General features: G+C 37.1%; 1 protein-coding gene across 1 annotated transcript; it reads right to left on the minus strand.

Annotated features, from left to right (window-relative positions):
• Positions 1 to 2,195: 2,195 nt before the first annotated feature.
• LOC135210088 (uncharacterized) lies at positions 2,196 to 14,060 on the minus strand. Its single transcript, XM_064242885.1, has 8 exons — positions 13,860 to 14,060; positions 10,066 to 10,292; positions 9,375 to 9,620; positions 5,290 to 5,451; positions 4,933 to 5,058; positions 4,345 to 4,510; positions 3,879 to 4,016; positions 2,196 to 3,192 (listed from the first exon to the last, which is right to left on the minus strand). Exons 1-8 carry the CDS (start codon positions 13,888 to 13,890, stop codon positions 3,110 to 3,112), a joined length of 1,179 nt encoding a protein of 392 aa, XP_064098955.1. The 5' UTR covers positions 13,891 to 14,060; the 3' UTR covers positions 2,196 to 3,109.
• Positions 14,061 to 18,126: the final 4,066 nt, after the last annotated feature.

Genomic DNA, 18,126 nt, shown 5'->3' on the forward strand with positions numbered 1-18,126 from the left:
AATTTTTTCTATTTAATTTATTTCGGTGTCAATTACCCAGATGTTGTGACGCCAGATATAATACACAATCAATCAATCAATATCCTCGCCTTACTCTCCGAATTTTGTTTAGCCGGGCAATTTTGGAGGACAACCCACGATTCAAGTATCCTTGCTTTGGTGCCCGTCTCACCCCTTGGAAACTCGTTGAGAAAAAATGAATTCGTTACCCTAAATAATTTACTGTCCTGTACCTGTAATCACTGAAAATACAGCAAAAAATCACGCTAGTTATGAAATAAAGAACACGGTTCAGTTTTATTTCGATAAAGCAGAAAAAAGGCTAAATGATGTCCAGCGTAGCATACGACAGCCAATGGCCAATCACATTCCAGGATTTTTTTTTTCATTCTAGCGTCGACGGTCGAACTGTATAGGCTAGACGTTGAATGGGTTGTTGTGTGAGTTTTAGCTTTTTTCACTTATTTGTGGAATTCGGGAATGCTGTTTTTTGTGTGTGGAATTCGGGAATGCTGTTTATCTTTCTCTTACGAGCTTGACAGAAGACTGCAGCGTCGCCGAGGCGTCTGCTCACCGGTAAGTAACCCAGTTAACTTAATTTTTATTTATTTATTTATTATTTTATTTTGTTCTGAAGTTTGGTGAGCTTGTCACTGCCATGTTTGTTACCGTGGGACCGTTCCGCACAGTAAAAATATACATTGGGTAAGAATCGCACAGTAGGACATTGGGGCACACGAATAACGTTCGGTTAATGTGTAACACAGTTGTCACTAGAGAAAAAATGGGTAACAGTTATCACTAGGGAAAAAGAATGTGAGTTTGTTTATATTTTGCAATTGTTTTTGATAAGTAACACGTAACAAAATTTACATCCGTTATGTACCTAACACGTTACATAATTTCATAACGTTAACTAGCCTAACACGTTACCAAATTTCATTCCGTTAAGTAACGCGTTACAAAATTCCCATTGCACCGTCAGTTCAAAGTCTCACGCAGTATAAGAACTAGCCTACTTACCTCGGATTTTTCATTTATTTCCTACGGTAGGACCCCAAAAACAATTTTGTCTCGCCTAAGACGCCGGTTATTACGTTATGACCCGATTTATACTTAAGAATTTAGAATGTCAAGTAGGCAAAACTTAAGTTCACTCACTGAGGGTACGAGAATCCCGTAGGCTATAGGCCTAAACAACATCGGCTATGAAAGTTTGTTTTTTAATGTTTAGGGAGCACGATATTGCATAATTTATCACATAGCTGCTTATAGTATACAAAAGGAACAATTTGTGATACGTCCTTGTCATTAGAATTGTCATTGGAAAGTCATTTTCGTTTCACTCTTGACTCGGCACCAAGTTGTCTTTTCGATGTAAAAATGATGGTGGCAGGGCAAATTAGCCTAAAGGTTTTTGGAGTTTTAGGTTCATAAACAAGTACGTTTGTCTCGGATTTTGATAATTATGTAACTATGACGAGTATTTGCGAGTCTCTTCTTAAAGTTGACGAGGACGTCATCCATGTTTAACACCGTACACATTGGTCTAGATGTGGGAGTGGTCACCATGAATGTGGAAATCAAATGGGTGCCGTGCGTTATATTTGTCAAGGCTCCCGTTACATTTTTTCATATCTTTTAAAAGTTTTTATAAAAAGGATGTTATTACTGCATGGCTTGACTGTAAGGTAGTTTTGAAAGATGTTCTTGTACAGCTTCCTAGAAGTTGGTTTTGTCTCTTACACATATAGGCCTATGTTTTTTGTCTTCATATATAGACCTATATGTATAGATGCAGTATATATGTATATATATTGTGTATTTAAACATTAGGTATGTGTACATTTTTTGGAGTACAAGAGTTCTTCACATTTTGTTTGAGAAATCGGGTGGAATTTCATCATGAGTTACATACTGTTTTTTGAGTTAACTCAGTTTCGTACTGGTAGGAGACATACACCTAAAATAGCAGTCTGAGATTATGTGGAGATATTTTTATTGACTTCTTTGATACCTCCTTAATAATCCTTGTCAGTCAGTCAGTAGCCTAGATTGCCAAAGTGGATGAATCACATTACTGTTGTACAGTACAAATATGTTGTATTGTGTATGAAAGAACTTTAAATGAAGAAATGCATTGCAAGAATGAAGTCATGCATTTATGAAAAAAATAAGGACGAAATCAAATCACATTTAAGTCTCTGAATTTTATTTAGAAACACTTAGCATATCCAGTTGAAACAACAGCAATACAATGATAGCTACAAAACATCCACTTGGAAAAATGTCAATATAACAATAGCTACAATATATCGTTTTGAAACAACGCCGATAAATTTAATTAAAATGAATTAAGCAACAAAACGAATCTCAGGTTAATAGCCATAGACGGCTTTGCTTAATCAGAGTAATTTTCCATTATAATGTTCACTGTTATTTGAGAAAAATCGAGTCCTCGGCAGATTCATCATAAGTACAATAAACTTTTGAGACTAATATTTCAAAACTGGGAAATTCTGGTAAAGGTATCTTAGTAGAGAGTTTAAATTCGTGCCAATAGTACTATATAGTCCAGTGCTATATACACACACAATTTCTTTTTCATAAGATTAGTCAGTATTGCTGTTCAGATAGTATTACCATTATTATTATACAATAATATGCTGTTTAAAAGTGCATTAGTCACGTCTCAGTTTGTTCGTTGATGAAATACGCATTGTGTTTTTCATTTCTTCACCTTGACTTCATTCAGAACAGCGTTGGTGCTGTGTTTATTAGTCTTGCTTAGATTCGTATCACAAAAGTTAAAAAGTAACGTGTAAAATACAACGATTTGGTAATCCGGTTGAAGACCTGAGGCAAAATAATATGAAATGATTACGCAAATATATCAGAGATCTTAGACTTAAAGAACCGTTAATTTATTTAAACTTGGGCCTAAACCTAAAGAACCGTTAATTTGTTTAAACTTGGACCTAAACCTACCATAGGAAGTGTTCAAATGACATGGAAGTAACATCACGAGATACCATTTAAATATTCAAGATTATCTTGGAGCAGAGTTTCTTGATCTTGCTGCAAAGGTTCAATAAGGCTCAGTGTTGCTCTACAGAATATTCCTGATCAAGAGCATCGAAGCCAGTGACATGATTAAACTTGGGAGGGTTGATGCCGTGATCCCGACTCCAGCTGTTGACATTCAAAAGGGAAAAACCGTTAGTTATTAAATTAAATTTACGTTGCAAACTACAGTTGCAAATGTAAATACAGATTTATACACATATCCTTCAGTAAAAGTTACTTGGAGAAGACCAGAGTTGTAGTATGTTTCAGAAAGTAATTTCAGTCCCAGTGACATCTTACACTTGTTAAAGTAAATACTGATTAATTTGTAGTAGATTCTGCAGTAAAAGTGACTCAGAGAAGACCAAAATTGTGCTGGAGCAATGGAAGTTATTGGAAGTAACTTCCTACCAGCGAATTATATTAGTGAAAGAGAAACGAGCAGACCTATACAGACGTTAACCAAAGTAATGAGACTAAAATTTGTATAGAATTGTATTTAACGAAAACATGTCGAAGAAATAAAATATTGTATGGAAAACTGGGTATCAAAAAATGTAGAAAAGCAAGGAACCCCTCTGACGAAAGCTCACAAAGGAAAGAAGTATAATCTTAGTTCAATAACTTTTAAAATCTTGAAAAATAAACTTGTTTTTGGGGAACTTTCGACCACTTCAGTTGCCCTGACACATGAATTATTATAATCATCTTTAGCGTTGCTGGATATTTTAGAGTTGAACATAGCAAGAGCAGTTTAGTATACTTGCTGTATACTTCAAAAAATCAATAACCTATAAAACTCAATGATTTACCTGTTATAGGGTGAGCCTGGCGAGTGAGCAGTGTGCGGGTCAGTGCCAGTGTTGTTGTCGTAAGGAATTCCTCCCTCTCTGGGGTCAGTTGGCACAGGTCTGTGCAGTTGTTCATCAGAGGAACCACTCGAAGAGTCTCTGTGATACGAATGTTTACTGTTATCATCCGGTTTTATAAAAACATAATTGCTCTTTACGTGTAAAAAGACTTAACATGGTACACTTTTCGTGGTTACGATGTTGAAATTATTGATAAAGGAGTCTAGAATTCTGCTGAAATGCTGGTATACGCCGTCATAGTTTGCTTTTCCAAGTGAAATACAATCGAATTAAGGAAACCTGTGTAACTATAAAGATATGCAGTCGATGTACTATACCCTAGGCCTAGATTTAGCCCCGGGTCTTAGACCTAAATGCTATACGTCCATCCATCCTAGGCCTAGATGGTTCCAATGGTTTTTCTTACCTGTGTCAGTGAGAAGAAGGGCGGGTAATGGTGCCGTTATATTGTGGTGCTCGTAAGTCCAGAAGTGAATCGTTTCTTGGCGTGTGAGGGAAGCTAGCAGTCTGCTCATGGATAGGCTTTCCGGGAGTGTCATATCCTCCAGTCTAAAGGGCCTCTTGATCCTCTCCTTGGAACGGAAGAAAGTCGAAAGAATACAGTTAAACATAGGCAGCATGTATTTGCCATTTCTGATGAACCCCATATTATTTGGAAGCTTGGGTTCATCTTGATAAAGTGCTTTTCAATACGTAAAGTTACTCGAAAGACAATAATTTGGGCACTTTTAGATGTGTTATAAGCTGCTGGTATAATCTATAAGTTGAGTAAACTGCTAAAAAAGAACACGGAAAATAGAAGAATAGCTGAATTGCTTTTAAAGGTCGCAGACTAATGTTCACACCTTAATAGCATTTTTAGGATAATATTAAATGCAATGTTTTTTGTTTAAACTTGCTTGCGTCTGCTCTGCAGTTAAGCTAGAAACATTTCTAGCGTTCAGTGATAGAGATAATTGTTATCTTCCTTAACTTTATTCCTTAAGTAAGTTACCGTGTTGTAATTGCTAATAAATTGGTCTCTCAGTTTCATGCATTTCTCCTTGTTGAGTGTGACCATTGCCAAGAAGTCCCCACGGTTGCCGTGATCTTGTATCCGCTCGAAAGTGTCAGGGAACATCTGAAAAAGCTCATCAGTATAAGCCTAGGAAACACTTTGACCAGAAATATGTATCAACAAAGATTTACTTGATAGCCATTTATAAGTTTTCACAATCTCGAGCACTCAGTTTGTGCCTGTGATAAGAAATAATCAAGAGTTCACTACACTGAACCCATATCATGAAACACGAGTAGAATTCACTTTTACAGATTTCCTTTCTACCAAACCGCTGTATAAAAAAGGTTATACCTGGCGGAAGTCGTCATTGGGGTTTTGGGAATCCTGGACCCTGTTGATGTTCATGACAGAGTCAATAACGTACGCGCCTCCGAAGTTGATTTCAGATCTGTTTAGGTAGTTCCAGAGCCACTCGTGAACAAAGTACCATCCCCCTGGTTTACCTCCACTCCCCTGGAAATGAATGAGCACGTTGTGGTCAATACAACTAGAGAGAAAACACACACACACCAAGATTACAAATATTTGGTAAGTGAACAGAGGAGGAAGGTCTACACAATGGCTCAAAGGGTCATTATGGAGCCTATGTAAAAGTAGTGGCAGGTTCACCTTTATAGACAAAAATAGTCACCTCATCCTATTATTATTGTGATTTTTTTGTATCTGGCAATGCTGGATAATCAAGGGCTGAAAGTGAGTGCTTGCCATGCATCATGAAGCAAGAACTAGAATATGTGATGTGAACAATGATTTAAGTGTACAACGTTCAAGTCTATTCACGCTATAGTAGATTCACATCAACGTGCATCTCAAGTCTAGGTCAGTCCCTTTCGACGCTCCTGATTGGCTGCCGATAAGCCAATGACAGAGCTGGAAACTCTCAGTCTCTTGAGAGAGTTCACATAGGCAGGATGTATGTTCTACCCCTCCTGAAAGATACCTTTGAAAGACTTATACCTCATGAGAGGCAGAACTTACATCCTGCCTTTGTGAACTCTTTCGAGAGACTGAGAGTTTCCAGCCCTGTGACTGGCTTATCAACAGGCAATCAGGAGTGTCGTAAGGAACAGGCTTAGACATCAGATGCACGGTTGATGTGAATCTACTACAGTACTATGTGTAAGTACACTTGTACTTCACCGTTCCTCACCGAACCGGTAAAATATTTTTTAGTCGTATAACGTTGAAGCATTTATGTTAATCACGAAGCATTTATCTTTATCTTGGGGCAGTGAAAGGATTACGATGATATAAACTTGAAAATGGGATCAAGTTAGATTCCAGTTTTTTTTTTAAGTAACAAATACCCATGAGACCAAACTTTTCATACATCGAATAAAATCCATTGATTTTTCCAAAGTACAGTAATTTGGATATATTAATGACCTTGCAAAAGAGATAGGTGTTCATAAAAGATAAAGATTGAAAGTTCAATCGTCTGCGGTTATCGTTGTGCTGAATCTTATATATATATATATATATATATATATATATATATATATATATATATATATATATATATATATGAAAGATTCAGCAGAACAATAACCGCATCAAACGAACAGAGAGATTGAGCTATCTTCTGGTTCCTTTAAAACATGACTTGATTGAGACAGACAAAGAGACGAACCAAAACTGACCTGAGGAACAATCTGAACCAGACAGCGAGGGACAGAAATTTAAATAAAAAGCTGGACGGGAATAAATTCACCCTCAAGTAGGTGTGAAGCAGCGACTAGGCTTACCTACTGGAGAACTAGACTCGGTTTTTTTCCATCTGTCCACCCGGCTGTGGTGCTCGCGCATGGTAACACTGCGTCCCGGGCTTTAAATAGTTATGCTATGTGTAAGTTATAGATAAATGAAAGGATGTCTTGGTGTACAATTGCAACTGAAAAGTGTTTTAATAATTTACTGTATGCAAATGTACACCCAGATATCCTTTCATTTACCTAAAACTTACACATAGCATAACTATTTAAAGCCCGGGACGCAGCGTTACCATGCGCGAGCACCACAGCCGGGTGGACAGATGGAAAAAAACCGAGTATAGAAGAGTATCCGTAACCGTTACCACATAATCCAAGCAAAGATACGAGCGTCTGTGTCATCTAAAAGAAGAGGCAACACCGATTTTCATGTATACTACTATGGATTTTCATGTATACTACTATATACGTACTGTGGTTACTCGCTAGACCAGGACCCACTGCGCTAGACCACCGAGAATAGATCCAGAGCCCAAAAAGAACGGGAACTGCTAAGCTGTTTAACACACGGAATAAAATACAGTCCATCCTCACGAGTAAATCGAGTTTTAAAAAAACTCAAATAATCAGATAAAAACTCAAATGCTCGAGACCTTTTAAAAGAACGGAAATTTAAAAAAATCTTTGCTTCGTATTTTATCTTATCGAGTCACTATATAATCCAACGTATTCTTATCGTCCGAAAGGTATATTTTCCGTTTCTCGCATATCACCACAACATACATGCTTTCCGGTGTGAGAAAGAGCTGGGTTGGAAGTTGCATTCGTACAGTTGTCTCTTTGCACGTTAACATGGGGAATAACAAATTCTAGGTTAAATATGAATGACAAAAACGGAGAAACAGCGTAGATGAATCACTATTCTGCCGTGTTTAGTACTAGTCCTTGGGGATCAAATGTTCCTAAGCGAACTGTTATTTCACATATTCCTGTAACATAATACACACACACATAGATATATATATATATATTATTATTTATATATATATATATATATATATATATATATATATATATATATATATATATATATATGTGTGTGTGTGTGTGTGTGTGTATTATGTTACAAGAATATGTGAAATCCAGGGATTTCACGAAATCCCTAAGGCATATGTGTATTAACAGTTCGCTTACAAACATTTGATCCCCAAGGACTAGTACTAAACACGGCAGAATAGTGATTCATCTACGCTGTTTCTCCGTTTTTTTGCCATTCATATTTAATCTTGAATTTGTTATTCCCCTTGTTAACATGCAACGAAACAACTATACGAATGCAACTTCCAACCCAGCTCCTTCTCACACCGGAAAGCATGTACGTTGTGCTGATATGCGAGAAACGGAAAATATATCTTTCGGACGATAAGAATACGTAGATTATAGTGACTCGATAAGATAAAATACGAAGCAAAGATTTTTGTTCAAATTTCTGTTCTTTTGAAGGTCTCGAGTATTTTAGCTTTTTCTTTAAAACTCGATTTACTCGTGTGGGTGGTCTGTATTTTATTCCGTGTGTTAAACAGCTTAGCAGTTCCCGTCCTTTTTGGGCTCTGGATCTATTCTCGGTGGTCTAGCGAGTAACCACAGTATATATCACTACCTTCCATAGTTCTCATTTAGGCAACTTTCGCACTATGCGTGTATTTTTTGGATGATTGGTTAGTATACATGAAAATCCATGAAAATCGGTTTTGTCACTTATTTGAGATGACACAGGCTCGTATCTTTGCTTGGATTCTGTGGTAACGATTATGGATACTCTTCTAGTTCTCCAGTAGGTAGGCCTAGTCGCTGTTTCACACCTACTTGAGGGTGAATTTGTTCCCGTCCAGCTTATTATTTAGATTTCTGTGTCCCTTGTTCCTCATTTCAGTCTTCGTTAGTCTCTCTGTCTGTCTGTCTCAATCAAGTTATGTTTTAAAGGAACCAGAAGATAGCTCAATCTCTCTGTTCGTTTGATGCACTTTTGTATTGTTGAAGTTTGTGCAACCCTACATTGTGGCTGTTTACTGTGCAATATCTTTATATCTGGAGTCCAATATGGATTGTAAACTGTTTAGCGTTTATATCACACGGTGTTCCGATTTTAGTGTTTTATAACTCACGAATTTTATGTGTGTTGCGATTTTTTAGCTTTTGTGAAAAAAAAAAAATTGATCTCCACAGTTTTCGGTGTCGATGACCATTTTTGTTCCTACGCCGGACTATTTAATATTGAAACAATCAATCGGTCAATCTTGGGTTTGTTCTGTACGGGCTATCAAATGTAATTTTAGTTTTGGTCTTAAGGTGTAGTCCCTGAGTTTTATGAGTTGTAATCGTTATTGCAATGTTCAGTCCTTGTCCTGCTCTTGGTGTGAATGATCAGCGATGAAATTGAGATGATGGACATGACTTGCCAACATTGTTTTTACACAGTTGATATCTATTGAAATGAGAACTCATTACAACTTCCCCTTCCCAATTAAGCCTATTTTCCCTTAACACATAATGTAACGTGCCATTTATACTCATTTCAAACTTAGATTTGAACTGAAGTTAATTCATTGAAGGCATCCCCTTACACCCAATCCATTCAGTTCAACAAACTGAGCGCTCAAAACGAACCATGTGTTCTCTGGTGTTCAAGTCCAGCGCAGCGAAGACTGTCGTGAAGTTCTGTTTGAACTCCTCAGACCAGCGAACATTGTACATGAACAGTTTGATCGTCTCTAGAAGAACCGCCATTCCAGCACCATTGTTCATCATGGGGTTATCAATCCCATTGGTGTCGTAGTCGGCCAACACCACGATGACAGCCTCTGGTTTGTTGCTTATGGCTGGGGCAATGCCCATGATGTTTACGCCTGTTACCTGTAGGGGGAAAAAATGAGGTTATATGAATATTGGGACACAGAAGTGATCTCTTTATGCTTACAAAATTCCCCCAAATGGCTTGTGAACCACACAGCCTCTTACACTGAGGTTACAAACCCACTGTTGCCACAGCAGGGGTGATCCCACAGATACTGGTGGTGTGGTAGGTAGGATTCTGGTGTCAGAAAGCCAAGACTCCAGGCAGATAAAGTTTATCAGTTAGGCAAAGGCAAACTGATAACAAATCCAGGCAGGTTAACGATGGCTAATCATGACCGAGACAAATAAAAAGAGTATAATGCTCACTACGTTGGCATGGAACTTATTATATACACTGCTGTGCAGCTCAGCATGGGGTTCAGTGCCATCTCAATATCAGGTTTAGTGGCTCCCACCATCCTCCCCAAATGCTTAGGAAAACTTGATGTGTTGATGAACTTACAACTTCGTCGACGGGGTTGAAGTCGGTGATGGCTGTATTCACAGTAGTGTTGAATTTCTGTTTTTTGACAACGAGACCATGGTATCTGAAGGTTTCTTCGATGTGTTTTCGCGCCGTCTGGTGGTTCTCGGAGTAACCTTTGCTGGGGTATCGGTGTTTAGTAAAATGCTTCAGCTGACTGCCAATGTCGACATCATAAGTAGCCGTTGCTGCGCATAAGCAGGCTCCTGTTGTAGAAAAAAAAAAACACACATTCTACATTCTGCAAATGATAGCAATAGATGTGTATGGTGTGAAAATCACCAATAGGGTGGGACAGACCTTTTGTATGGGATTTTTTTTCTTATTACTCAACCGGAACTGTCAGCAGTTGACAGAATACAAACTAATGTATGTAATACAAACCCGCTAGAAACAAATGACGTCATAATATAGATATTAGTCATATGTTTTATATTAATGAGTCATGTTTCTTGTTACAATACAAATTTAGAGAGCAAGATTGAAACTTGAAATGTGCTTGAACAAAGTAAATATTTTTTGGGGGGCCAAAGATTTACTGGAAGAACGTAAATGTTGTTATACAGATGAAATTAAAAAAAATTAAATGGAGAAATACTGGTGATGTGCTGCACTTTAAGCAGTGATAATGTAACTGTGTAGGTGACCAGTGTAGGCCAAGTTTAGATAAGGGAAGGTTTCAAATGACGAAAGGAAAAAGTGACTTCAAGAATCATACAGACTCATATTATGTTGCTTTCTTGTGCAATGTTCGGTAGGGTTTTGATAAGGAGTGTGTGGCAAACAACAGGATTTGATAAGGAACCACAGAGTGAAATTAAACAGGGAGATTCTCAATATATGCACTTTGCATGACACGGGCCCCAAATTGAATTTATTGATTAACCCCTTAAAAGAAATTATAACGAATACTATGCTTGGTTGACCTTTCTGAATATTAGGCCCAAGTTGGCTGCGTTTCAGGTCTCCAAATGTAGGGTAAACAATCGCATGGCCTGGATCAACTCACCGACGATCACGGCATGCCACCCTCCGAAAAAGTACTTAAAAGTTATAACGCGTCCTGGCACCAGAGATGGGCATCAGTCGCGACTTGTTGTTGGTGAGAGACGGAGCTAAAGACCTCTACTCTCCTTTCGAAGTAAGTATTTTCTCCAAAGTTAGAAATTAAGGCCAAATTTAAAGCATTAAACTGAGGGTAGTGAAAAGGGTGTCCAACGCAGTGCAAATCTCACCTAAACGCTTTCGAAATTTTTACTTACGCTTCAACATTTTAGAAGATTGACGCCATCTAGATGTTTGTGGAGTCGCTTGTGTCAACAAACTTCCCATTTCCTGTGATAAATCCGCACACCACTTGTACCCATAGATGCTGGGGCACTTTCATCACAACAATCGGAACACGGTCCCTAACCACGACGTTTTTAAGGAAACTACTGTTTTCGTAGAAGAAGACGACGAAGCGTGCACTAGATAATTATTTAAATAAATAGTAAAACATCAATATTTTACATATTTATGATGATTAATTTGAAAATATTCGTTATTGAAAAAGTAACTCGATTCTGACTCAAATTTAAGTAATTATTTTTCGGAATTAGAACGTTCTTTTAAGTCCTGCATTATGATGTCACGACATCTTGACTTTCGTACCTATTGTAGATGAATTGCTATACTCAATTATTCATGCAGATTGTTATCAGCTATTCATGTAATTGTTATAATCGTAATGCGCATATATATCTTTATTATTTACTTTTTGGATATATGAAGATGTTTTACTGCCGGATTACCGCCGTAGTGTGATGCAATCGCTTTCGGTCCCTGGGCCTCTAATGTCTGTTTTCGCACCATAAGAAATTAACGGGCCGAATTTGCAATGACCAGAAAGTCGTTAAAAGAGGAAAGTTAGCATTGAGGGCCATATGCTTTGATTGAGAAAAATACAAATTTATACAATAGCTAGCTTGTAAAAAATACCTGATTACAAAAAACTTGATTGACAATTAAGCAGCATACCTACTATGGGTTTCAGAGACAATGCAAGCACGTTTTTTGGCAATATTTCTGTAACGAACACTCGTATCAGAACGAGATTTTGCTATAGTGTATTACACCCAGTGCCGTAATTTATAAGGGTATCGTGAATCACTAATCGTAAAGAATAACGACACTAGTCCTTGTACCAAGAGACAAAAACTCCATTATCCAGAAATGGATACGAATACGCGTAAAAAGCTCCACCTACCCTCACCCCACACCTCCACCGCCACCCCTGTCCTCCTTCCTTCCTTCCTTCGCCTCTCTCTCTCTCTCTCTCTCTCTCTCTCTCTCTCTCTCTCTCTCTGTTGCCAATTGGTATGTGTTCACCCTCCAAAATGGGTATAAGACTTACACAAAACGTGGAAATTGTTGAAATTAGCCTATGTATTGAAAGTATATATACACAAATATTAAAGCAATTTTATCATTATTGCATTACTATGACAATAGAATTCATGGAAACAGTTTATAATAAGGCATCGACGTATGTGTGAAGCTCCACTATGTGGCAACGATGATTTTGTCATTTTTAGCATGCAAACATTAAAGGTTACATTTATTTCTGGCATACAGTTATTTTAAAAAATCAAAATACTAATATAGACTTAAATCAATGAAAAGTGCTAGCAAAAAAAAAAAAATAAATAAAATAAAAAAAACTATAATCCACTTATCCGTCCTCTGTTCCGTTATGGTTTTCGGCAGCCAGATGTACGACAAGGTTAGAAATATTAGATTGTATCTACTTTAGAAATATCTGTAATTTTTCGGGGTAATTTGGTTGCAAAAAATGGGTAATAGACATGAATTAAATAAACATTTTGAAGTAACAAAGTAAAGTTGAACTAAATAATGAGTAAAGTAATCAATTAAGGGAATAAAACTTTGCAGTGTCGTCGTCTGCTGCTCGTAACTGTGTTTGTGTAGTGCGCGCATAGGAAACAGGAACAGCAACGTGGTTCAAGTGCAATGTGGAGTGAATTTAGACCAAAATGTGTATAATAACAATCAAATAAGCACTGTTGAGTTCCAGTTGTGATGGCAGTAAGGATAAAACCACCGATTACAAGGTAAAAATGAATTCAGTTCAAACCATGACCCCGGGAATAACAAGTTTCATACTTTCACTAATATAGGCAACAAAATGTTGTTTTATTGTGCTGATTACAACTGCAATCTTGAGTAAGATCAATAAACGTTACATATATACGCTAACATTGATCAAATGAGTGCTGGGAAAGATGGTGTCCATCCGTGACCAGACCCGTCCAGCCACACGATAGCCGCCATATTGGATTTCAAAACTGCCTTGAAAACATATTTTACGAAGAGCGTCACATGCTTATTTTAGTTCGTATGGGGGTTTCATATATCACATTATGTTGACGAAACTTCAATCTTTTGAATGGTATGATTAGAGTTGTAATTGTATTCTTGTTTCACCAATTAAATATCGAGTGAATAAGACCCGTCCAGCGTGATGATGGTGGATCGTCCGTGATTGTTGACCCTAACTGTTTTTGACGATATTTTTGTGAAATTAAACTTTCAATTTACTGTTCTGTCGCATAGATACCGAATTGAGAAGTACTGTTTTAAGACTGCCTGTAAGAAGGGGACAGCCAGAGTAAGAGATAAGAAACAGAAGGGAATGGTTGTAGGAGGGTTGTAAGCTACGAAAGCCTGGCCGGGGAACTGCCTGCCGGCTTTCACGCTTCCACTGGTCCTACCTGCTAAAAGTATCAGAGATGTCCTGATCATTGTTGCTCTTCGGTAACGCCCTTCGGGTGTTTCTTTTAGTCACGTTTTCGTTTCTTGTTCCCGTGGAGTAAGAACACCACTACAAATAAAAATCTACAAAAAAAATCAACCCTCCTCTCCCCGTGCTGTCTTTCCACAGCTACGGTTTACCGAGTAGTGGCACTATTATTATCAGTTCTCAGATAACTTATCCCTACCCCCGCTATTACATTCACTCTGTGTTTATCAGATAATGGTGTATCTATCTATAGTAAGGCTTCCCTTTCCTTATCTCTCGAGCGACCCCAGAAAGAGAGAGAAAATTATATTTTATTAAGAAACACTTGTTATATAAAGGACAAATCTATTGTCCAGTCCATCATTATTTCCACAACTCTATCACGGTCGACTCTGTTCTTTGTGTACAGGGCTCAAGATGTAGTGGTCTTTTAAGTGAAAATATCTATAAAACTAGTCCTCATGTTAGATTTCCTTGTTATATGAAGTTATTCATTAAGTCTATTTTTGCTTACGTTTACCCCGTATGTTATTTTTTCATACATTTCATATATTTTCTGGGTTCATGTCATACGCAAGTTAGGGAGAAGGCCTGTGCCCAATCCGTTAGATAAGACGCTGGCTTCCTTAGGATAAGGAAATGACATCAGCTTTGTGGCATTTTCATCACTCGGAATATATTTAGAACAGGAATTGAATTTCAAATGTGTCAGTATACATATTGCCGTATATTGTAGCACTTATGTTATATCTTATCGTCATATATCTACTACAAAATCATAGACTTTCTTTCTTTGCAAAATGTCTGACCGGTTACTTTGTGCTCATAGGGTAAACAGGTTACAGATAGTGCTGTTTATCAGCGCCGAATGAGTTGCAATATAAAGGATAAGTAGGTGGATTCATTGGTTGGTTTCTTCTTGCATCATTGTTCATGGTGTGCGTCCAACGTAGCGGGATCGAATGATTGTTATCCTTCGCCCAAATTAACTATTGGTTATCGTCTCCCTTTTGGTGCAACCTCTCCACTCGGTGTCCAAGTAAGAGTGTCGACACTGTTAGCTTCTCCTGGGCGATTTTGAGTCTGTTGTCCTCCTAGACGTGTCTTAAAAAGTGTAAACGGTTTATAGATAATCTCAAATGAACAAATTAATAAGGATTAAGGGGGCATTATTTGCGGAAAAATAAGTTCTATAGGCCTGCAGTTAACTTACGATCCCTATTTTTAAAAAGTTGTCACGAGTTAAGAGACTTTCAACTCGCCCAGATATTTAACTACAGTAAAAAAAACACTAGGTTTTCAGGTAGCTTTTACTACACTTTTATTATTATTTTGAATATATTCATTTTTTTCCTCTGTATCCTTTAGTATATTATCATCGTACTAATAGGAAGCTCAGCTTTGCATCTGTTTTTAAGAAATCATGGCTACAATGTTACCACGTCTTATGTTTATATATTATATATATATATATATATATATATATATATATATATATATATATATATGACCCAATTTTAAAATTAATAAAAAAAAGATTAATTTCCTATACATTCATACATCGGTTAGAGGACTTCATAATCCGTTCCAGAAGGCTATCCTCGAACCGAATGGTCCTTCAACTGAGTGAATTTTCCACATTTTACCAACTATTTTCACGTATTATAGCATTCAGTTCACCTTAAATTAGTTTCTTGATCTCTTATGCATAATTTTAGTGCATCCTGCACTTCATAAGTGTATATACGTATATACTTTCTAAATATTAAGATCCCGCCGTTTTCCCAACTCCTTCATTGGAATCGAGTTAGAGAATTGAGGCCAAAGGCCGACTAAGATACTGAATGTATAAGTATATATATAGATTTTTGGCATTATGCCCAGCACTGGGGCAACTTGCCCTCCTTTTTCCAAGAGCGCTCAGAATCGTAGTTAATGCCATGTGAGGTTCAGCAAGAAAAGTTCAAATGTAACCAGAGAAGGAAGGAAGAATGCGGGTAAAAGGCAAAAGCGCCCCAGACAATTTACTTAAAAGCCAACTACATAAGCCAGGGTTGGCAAAAACCAATGTTTTTTTTTTTTAACCAAAAACCTTGGTTTTTTTGGTTTAAACCATGAAATATGGTTTTATTACGGTTTTTTCATTTTTTGTGCTACTAGATATGGTTTTTTATGGGTTTATTTAATTTTTGTGCTACCCAGTATAAAACTAAAGCAATTTTAATGATAACCACACAATTCTGTGGCCCTTTATGTATTTGACATACAAGTATGATGTATCCATACACTTTAAGAGGAATAAACAAAATTTAATAGTTCCATTATCTGTATGGCCAAAATTAAGTCTCCATATATATATCTCTCTCAGAACACTATGGTTGAATGTCCAAATTTTTGGTTTAATGCAGTACTTCAAACAACTGCATATGAGAGAGAGAGAGAGAGAGAGAGTGAGTAGAGAGATGCTTTAGTTTTGTGGATATGTCATGTCTAATACCTGTATCTGGTTTGTTTACAAGTTTGGATCTGATTGAGTCAAATATCAAGTTACCAATTTACCATTTTAATGGTTATATTTGTAGTTAACACCAAATGGTGTTTATTTTTGAAAATTTTTCTGTTATTTGAATGTCTTTTTTTACCTATTTCAACTTGAAATGAATAATTGTTCTCTCTCTCTGAAGCTATGATTAACATGATTGCTTCTTTTAATATAACTAACCCCCCTTTTTTTATTAAAGATATAAAATAATTTACAAAATTCTTTTCACCTAATTATCTGAGGTTTACCAATTGTATGAACATGTTCAGTTACATCAAATGTTATATTATAGCACGGTGACATATATCTGTAAGATAGTACAATCAGAATGTTTTAGTAGGCTAACAAGTGAACATTAACATTGCAAATTTTATTTGAAAATCCAAGTAACTGATAAAAACACCAAAAGTTGCAAAAAATATATATTACCTAAAATAAAAGTTATAAAGGAAACATGAAGACCAAAAAATAAAAAAAATAAATAAAAAAAAATAAAAATAAACCATGGTTTTTTTTATTGGTTTAAACCATGGTTTTTTATTGATTGGTTTAAACCATGGTTTAAACCATTTGGTTTAAACCGCCAACCCTGATTTTTAAAGTGATTTAGACGATTTTTTTCCCGATGTTTTAGGGTGTGATGTGCTTTGATTTTAAACACTCGCTTTAATTAATGGGGCAATGTTTTCAGACAACTTTTTCTTGAACTTTATAATGATACATTCTTTCTTATAAAATGAACCAGTATTTCATATTCCATGCTTATAAAATCACAGGAAATCCCCGTGACTTCATTATGCAAGCGATTACCACAGGGAAATGATAGGCAGAAAGTCAGTACCAAGCGCTTTTGCCTTTGTTCATGCAGTGTAAAGGTAAAAAACTGATATACATTTCATTACTAACAGTCTTTAGTTTTGTTTAGATTGTTTTTCAAGGTATTTTTACTTTTATTTTGGTGTAAACACAATTGAATGTTAAACGTCATGTGCACCCACCGACAGAAACATGTTTTGTGTTGTACTGCACTAAAACTGACAGTTTCGAGTTTTCCATGAGTGACCACAACGTTCTGTCAGAGTTGTCCACGAGTGACCACAATGTTCTGTCAGTGTTTTCCACGAGTGACCACAATGTTCTGTCAGCGTTTTCCACGAGTGACCACAATGTACTGTCAGCGTTTTCCACGAGTGACCACAATGTTCTGTCAGCGTTTTCCACGAGTGACCCCCCCACCACAATGTTCTGTCAGCGTTTCCACGGTGACCACAAGTACTGTCAGCGTTTTACACGGAGTGCCACAATGTTCGTCAGCGTTTTCCACGAGTGACCACAATGTTCTGTCGCTTTTCCACGAGTGACCACAATGTACTGTCAGCGTTGTTTTCCACGAGTGACACAATGTTTCTGTCAGCGTTTTTTCCACGAGTGACCACAATGTTCTGTCAGCGTTTTCCACGAGTGACCACAATGTACTGTCAGCGTTTTCCACGAGTGACCACAATGTTCTGTCAGCGTTTTCCACGAGTGACCACAATGTTCTGTCAGCGTTTTCCACGAGTGACCACAATGTACTGTCAGCGTTTTCCACGATTTTGACCACAATACTGTAGCGTCCCACCGTGACCACAATGTTCTGTCAGGTTTTTTTTCCACGAGTGACCACAGTTTTTGTCAGTGATTTCCACGAGCGACC

Source organism: Macrobrachium nipponense, chromosome 39, assembly GCF_015104395.2.
Source record: "Macrobrachium nipponense isolate FS-2020 chromosome 39, ASM1510439v2, whole genome shotgun sequence".
Classification (NCBI taxonomy): Eukaryota; Metazoa; Arthropoda; class Malacostraca; order Decapoda; family Palaemonidae; genus Macrobrachium; species Macrobrachium nipponense.

Bases quoted from the DNA above. Each gene is read 5' to 3' on its own strand.
- LOC135210088 (XM_064242885.1), bottom strand. From the start codon at position 13,890: ATGATCAGGACATCTCTGATACTTTTAGCAG. The intron at 9,621-10,065 runs GTAAGTTCATCA...TTCCCCCTACAG, and splicing joins TCAACCCCGTCGACGAAGTT to GTAACAGGCGTAAACATCAT. The intron at 4,511-4,932 runs GTAACTTACTTA...TTCCGTTCCAAG, and splicing joins TTATTAGCAATTACAACACG to GAGAGGATCAAGAGGCCCTT.